This window comes from Rutidosis leptorrhynchoides, chromosome 4 (assembly GCF_046630445.1).
Source record: "Rutidosis leptorrhynchoides isolate AG116_Rl617_1_P2 chromosome 4, CSIRO_AGI_Rlap_v1, whole genome shotgun sequence".
NCBI lineage: Eukaryota > Viridiplantae > Streptophyta > Magnoliopsida > Asterales > Asteraceae > Rutidosis > Rutidosis leptorrhynchoides.
This window is the reverse complement of record NC_092336.1, coordinates 170,692,124-170,699,406: the sequence shown is the minus strand read 5'-3', so window position 1 is coordinate 170,699,406 and position 7,283 is coordinate 170,692,124. Positions and strand designations below refer to the sequence as shown.

General features: G+C 38.3%; 1 protein-coding gene across 1 annotated transcript; it reads right to left on the bottom strand.

Moving 5' to 3' along the window:
* Window positions 1-1,041: 1,041 nt before the first annotated feature.
* On the bottom strand, window positions 1,042-1,476 carry LOC139841219 (uncharacterized). Its single transcript, XM_071831448.1, has one exon. It carries the CDS (start codon window positions 1,474-1,476, stop codon window positions 1,042-1,044), a length of 435 nt encoding a protein of 144 aa, XP_071687549.1.
* Window positions 1,477-7,283: the final 5,807 nt, after the last annotated feature.

Sequence of the window (7,283 nt, the reverse complement as noted above, 5' to 3'; positions counted from 1 at the left end):
TTGGACTACTAACAAAGGACTACTAACAATTGACTACTAACATAAAATGTTAAAAATTATTATATAAGTATTCTATGAACTTGCTTTATTTTATTCATATGTCGTATTATTATATAGAATCGTTATTATTGTTATAGGTTCGTGAATCCAAGGATGACAGTCATATTTTTAATAAGTTGAAAACTTATTATTAATATACTTTTACTACTGTGAGTATATAGTCCCATTTTTAAACTCTAAAAATATTTTGGGATGAGAATACATGCATTTTATGTTTTACGCCATGGACACAAGTACTTAAAATATATTCTACATTGAGTTGTACCACCTTGCATATCTTCCCTAATAGCTTGGTAACTAATATTTACATGTTGTAAGAACATGTAAGCGCGAATCCTATTGATAGATCTATCGGGTTTGACAACCCCAACCGGGCTAGTCGCTCTAGTATCGTAAACGGTTGCATAGTACTTCATTTTTACTACACTTGGTACAGTGTAGGGAGATTTCATAATAAAGGGAATATGCCACATTAATGGTTAAGTATGGTTACCGAAGCGCTCAACAACTTATAGAATACTTTTATACACTTGCGAGTGTACATATATTTATAACTATGAAATCTTGTGGTCTATATTTATATCGATGATAAACCTATATATCTCACCAACCTTTGTGTTGACTGTTTACGCATGTTTATTCTCAGGTCCTTAAGAAAGTCTTCCGCTGTTGCATTATCTGAGCAAGCTGTGCATGGAGTCTCATACTTTTATTTAAATAAAGTGTTGCATTCAATAAAATCTTTGTCATGTATTATATTCGACTGTTACATCACGTGTGTAGTATTTGGAAACCGATGTATTTTGGGGATTATTTCTTAAATAATCGCCCACTTGTTTAAAACATGCATTATGTATAATAATGATGTGATTTTTATGAAACGAATGCAATATTTTCTAAAACGTATCATATAGAGGTCAAATACCTCGCTATGGGACCAATGAGAATGTACTGCGTTTATAGTAATATGGACGGGTCGTTTCAACAGTCAGCCCTCGGATTTCTAATATTAACTCCCCACGTAGCTTTTATTACCTCATCACTTTTACCATCCTCGAACCAGTTGTTAAAAATTCTAGTGGGTCTCGGTCCAAAGTCATTAGCCGAATTCTTCAACATGATGGGGCAATGATCAGAGTATTCTCTATCAAGAGTACACACAGTTATTCCATCCCATGAAGCTAACCCTGATTCTGAAACTAAGAACCTGTTAAGTTTGCTATACTTTAGACCGTCATCGCTTATCCTTGTAAATTTCATACCCCCCATAGGGATTTCAATAAGGTGAGATGTATCAATGAAGTCGTTAAACATTTTAGCCCTGTATTCAATAAATTCGCAATTTTTCCTTTCCGATTTTTGCCTCACTTCATTAAAATCACCACAAATAATCCAATCGTCAACGTCAACCTGCATGATATTCTCAAGACTTTCCCAAAATTTACGTTTCAAATTATCATTCTGGGGCCCATAGACATTTATAATGATCGAGTCCACTGACTCCCCCGCCCATCGACCTCTAATTCACAAAAAGATATCCTTTTCAACTGCCCCAGATACACAGAATCTGGAAGGGTCCCATATGAGTAATGACCTACCCGAAAAACCGATAGACGGTTTAAAAACGTAATTAAAATTTTGGTGTCCCCATAACAATTCAACCAGACCCTCTTTAACATTTTCCCTTTTTGTCTCTTGAATAGCGAGTATGTTCGGATTATGAAAACGAATCAATTTTTTTAGCCATTTAAATTTGTTTTTTCTAGTTTCCCCAACCCACGTACATTTAAGGAGATTATCTTCATTTAACAAGATTAAAATAAAACAAAAACGAATTACAGAGTAAGAAATTGCTTCCCTGTTGTAGACTCGACCCATTCCAGTCCGATGTCTTCACCAAATTCTTTTATTCCCAAGCTACCATTCGAAATCGCCTTATCGTTACTTGAATCAGAAACACTAGAAGCCTTCCCTTTCGTGGCAGTCTTTTTTTTTAATAGCCTTCTTGTTGTCTGCCTTGTGACTTTCGGAAAAATGCCTATCCCTTGGTGGCAGCTCACACACCAAGATCATATGTTGTTGAAACTGAGAAATCACGCATGATCATGAGGAGATCCAAGAAGGGAGGCAACATAATTAACCGATACTATACCAACCCTATTAGAAGCACCCACATCATAAATGAGAGGTTGTGTAGTCGATTTGTTGCCAATCGATGTTAATTTTTTTAATTTATTTGTCATCCACTCAAATAATACTAATATTGGGTGCAAAGAAGATCAAAACGAATGAGCTGCAGTTATCGTGTTCGAGTGATGTTTATCGTGTTTCAGTGATGTTTGTCGTGAAACGCGACAGTACTGAAAAGTGATAAAGTGTACCGAAAAGAGACAGATGTGGCAGAAGTGGATGTCTGAAGGTGTCGTGTTTGAAGCTGTTCTGTCGTGTTTGAATGTGGTTTGTCGCAATACGTGACAAGGTGTCGCGAAACGCGACAACGTTCGTATTCAGCAAGTAATCTGGATTGTTCCTATTTCGTTTTTTTCCCTATATAAACCCTCATATGAAACCTGCATTGTACACCTACAAAAAATATAATAAAATCCTCTTTGTTCGGCCGTGGAGTAAACCAATTCATTTGAATTAAACGATTGGACATAACCACGTTAATTCCTTGTTCTTTACATTTCTTGTTCTTGTCTTTATTTTTGTTTATTTGTTTGTTGCACGGTGGGTTTGATAACTAGGGTTATCAAGTTCTTGTTACGGCTCACCTAGATTTCCTAACAAGTGGTATCTAGAGCACAAGGTTTACGTATTACCTGGATCAATGGCAGATAAAGATACAATAAAGATAGATAAGTTTGATGGGTCAGCTTTTAGCTTCTGGAAGATGCAGATCGAAGACGTGTTATATCAGAAGGGTTTATATCAGCCGATCACTGGTGATAAACTTGAAGAGATGAAGCAAGAGGAGTGGGATCTTCTGGATAGAAAAGCACTCAGAGTAGTTCGGCTTTCTCTGGCCAAGAATGTCGCCTACAACATCGTGACTGAAACCACGACTAAAGGAGTGTTTACTTCTTTGTCAAATATGTACGAGAAACCCTCGGCTTTAAATAAAGTCTTCTTGATCATGCAGCTTGGTAATACAAAGATGAAAGAAGGATCTTCTGCAGCGAATCATGTTAATGAATTCAATCTGATTTTGACTCGTCTTAAATCAGTTGATGTTAAATTTGAAGATGAGCTGGAAGCCTTGTTTCTTTTGTCTTCGTTACCCGAGAGTTGGTCTGGCACGGTTACAGCAGTTAGTGGTTCATCCGGAACTACTAAGTTAACGTTTGAAGGGATCCGTGATTTAATTCTCAGTGAGGGAATTAGAAGAAAAAATTGTGGAAATCTGGGTTCTCTTTTGAATGCATCTGGCAGATCTAGGGGTAGAAGTAGAAGCAGGATAAGATCAAAGAGAGATCCATCTCAGGGAAGAAACATTGTTTGTTGGAATTGTCAGCAAGTCGGTCACTTTAGATCGCAGTGCCCTGGTGTGAAGACGGGTGAGAGCACAGCGGCGGTGATTGAAGATGCTTTGATTTGTCATGAGGAATTTCTTGATGAATCTTGGATTTTAGATTCGAGTGCCTCGTATCATGCGTCCCCCTACATGAACGAAATGTTTAATTTCAGGCGGTATTCAGGTAGAGTTCGAGTTGCGGACGAGAATCTACTTGAGATTGCAGGTATTGGTGATCTTGCTATAAAACACTTGGATTATATTTGGATCTTGAGAAACGTGAGGTTCGTTCCCAAGCTCGCAAAAAGGTTAATTTCAGTTGGGCAGTTGGATGATGAAAATTGTCATGTTTTGTTTGGAGATCAAAGGTGGAGAGTGTCTAAAGGCGGTCGAACCATTGCTTGTGGGGTAAAAAGGGGAACCATGTATATGGTTGAGATTCCTATTGAGGAATGGCTAGGTGAGCGGGTAGGTGCAAAAAATCCTAGCATGCTTGAACTTTCTGATTTTGTTGAGGGATCTTGTTTGAGTGGGAGCTCAAGAAGACTTAGAACTAGTGGAGAATCGGGTTTGAGTGGGAGTGTTGAAGCCACTAAACAGTTTGGTCAATTAAGAAGCACTAGAGATTTCGAGACTTCGGTTAGATCACCTCCAATGGCAACTATGTTGCAATTGACCGGAGAAGATGAACGAGATATTCTTGTGGGAGTCATTGGTGTTACAACATCCGTACAGTGGGAGTTGACTCGGGTTAAAGAATTAGGTTCGATTGAATTTGTGCGCGCATATGTGGTCAGTGTTCTAACGGTGAAAGGGAAAGCGGTAAGGTGGAGGATCAAGGATGTGGTGGTGTTTTCTCATGAGTATCTTGATGGTTGTATCCACGCGTTTGTTCTACCAGGTAGTCTATTCTTTGTTGAAAAAATAGATTGAGTAGATGGTTTTGTGTACGGATGGATCATTTGGGTAATGGGGTTAATAAAGTCGGGTCGGACTCCGACCCGGTATGTCACAGTCTAGTGAGATGATTGCCAGAAACAGAGAGGGTTTAGTTTATTTTGGTCCCAAGCGAGTAACGGTGATTCGATTGTAGCTCAGTTTAAAGGTGTCGAAAGTCTTCCTTCTCATGGCGTAGAAGTGCGGCGTGTCCCGGGTTTGTTTATCCGGCGGTATTGTTTAAAGAGGGTTACGGTCAGGAAAATCAAATTGTTGCTGTGGGATGATGTTTGTAGATTACATTTCTTGACAAGTTGAGGTGCTCTTTATCGAAAGCTGCTAGCTTGATGGTTAGAGTGTGTGTGTCCCAAGAAGTTTTCTTGGCGGTATAGATGGGTACGTTCAAGAGTCGAAGTGTTGATCGAGTACAGGTTAAGGTTGGGTTTTGATCTCCTTTGAGTGGGAGAATTGTTGGGTGCAAAGAAGATCAAACGAATGAGCTGCTGTTATCGTGTTCGGGTGATGTTTATCGTGTTCCAGTGATGTTTATCGTGTTTCAGTGATGTTTGTCGTGAAACGCGACAGTACTGGAAAGTGATAAAGTGTACCGAAATGAGACAGATGTGGCAGAAGTGGATGTCTGAAGGTATCGCATTTGAAGCTATTCTGTCACGTTTGAATGTGGTTTGTCGCGATACGCGACAAGGTGTCGCGAAACGCGACAACGTTCATATTCAGCAAGTAATCTAGATTGTTCCTATTTCGTTTTTTTCCCTATATAAACCCTCATATGAAACCTGCATTGTACCCCTACGAAAAATATAATAAAATCCTCTTTGTTTGGTCGTAGAGTAAACCAATTCGTTTGAATTAAACGATTGGACATAACCACGTTAATTCCTTGTTCTTTACGTTTCTTGTTCTTGTCTTTATTTGTGTTTATTTGTTTATTGCACAGTGGGTTTGATAACTAGGGTTATCAAGTTCTTGTTAGGGCTCACCTAGATTTCCTAACAACTAAAAGGTTCAAAGGTTATTTTGTAGCAAAGACGATGAAGTTTTTTTTTTTTTTTTTTTTTAAAGTCAACAGATTTATTATTATAACATATTAATTTACGATATTTTGGATCCAAAATAGGCCCAATCCGAGAAAGTCCAATATCAGTAACGCTATGGCTCGAGAGAAAAAACAAACTCAATTACATAAATAGTTATACACTAGAACATATACACGTTGCAGATCAGAGTGACACTATGCAGATCCTGTCACCTTTGCTTGACCATGATAGGAGATCGAAACATATGATTTGAATTAGCCAATGCTTGATCTGTCTGAAAGATTACCACCGATATCAAAAGGGTTTGTGAGCCAAGTGTTCCTATCGAGAGAGATAGATTTCAATCGATTATTGATCCACTCGAAACATCTTAGTTGGATTTCGCTCAAGATCTTTGCACTACCCATCTTGCTTTTTTCGAAAGTCGCCGCATTTCTAATATACCATATCATGTAACAAGTGACCCAAACCGCCGCTTGACAAATATCTTTACTGAATGAAGATTGAAGGTTGAAACCATCATCCGAGAAGATGTCAACAGAGGATAGAGTGAATTCTTGATCGACTTCCACCATTTTAAAATCCATAGCCATATCTCTTTTGCAGATTTGCAATTGAATAAGGCGCGATTGACATCTTCAAGTTTGTCATCACACATTGGACATCTAATGGAACTTAGATCAATTTCACATTTATCTAATTCAACCCTCACTGAAATTCTGTGTCTCCTAGCTCTCCATATGAATATCTCGACTTTAAGAGGAACTATCCTATTAATCACGTTGAATATTTCAAGTTTAATCATGTTATGGGCACTTCAAATACGAAGCTTCTGGATCTCCAAGTGTACTCTTTTCGTCTAGATCAAGGCAATGTGAATTTTGAACAATCGAAAAGGAAACTTATCAAACCTGGCTCCAATTGTCGTAAAGCCTCGTTCATGCCGGATAAATTAGCTAGGTGTTAATTGATTTGTTTTTGTTTTGGCGGTATTTGAGCTTTTAACAGATTATGTGCATTTTGTTAGTTTGGTATGTAGTTTGTTGTAGTTCTTGATGGTTGGTACTCGTATTTATTTCGTTTGTAAATTTGGTTCGGCAAGGCTAGTGCTTAGATAATGGTGGTTTTGGTTATACATTTTGCATGGGTTCGTTAGTTGCTAGTATACATTTTCTAATTACGAGGCTTGTCGAGTCATTCATTGTATTTGTTTTTTATCGGCTCGTTAGTTGCTCTTTGCATATAAACTAGCCCATTAATTGTTAGTTCTAATAATCCAAATAAAGAGGATGTCGTGCCTAATACATTTCACACTGGGCTGGGGCCGATTGATCTAAATGATACCCCAGTTGATTCGTGCTCTACTGATTGTGTTAAAGAGTGCCTTGAATCAAATCATCAAGAGGCATCTAGAAAAAAGGGACATTCGGTGACAGCGAAAATTAGGAATACACCTAAGAGACTAAGAAAAACGATGGTGGGAGATCTTAACTAAGGAATTGTAAGCATCTTCTAGGATCCTAACTCACAATGTTACTGCCAGGAAAAGTTCGAAATCGTCCCGATCTGCTGGAGAGAATGTTAGACTGAATTCAGAGAACAATAGCAGGCAAGTATCGAATTCAAATTCCCTTTCTTCATCGTTTTCTATAGACAATGAGGGGCTGAAGGAGTTTGGGCAACAAATTGGGTTGAAGTGGGTGGAGAAATCCAAT

Excerpts from the sequence above, each read along its gene's own strand:
- LOC139841219 (XM_071831448.1), bottom strand. The coding sequence starts at position 1,476 with ATGCAGGTTGACGTTGACGATTGGATTATTTGTGGTGATTTTAATGAA.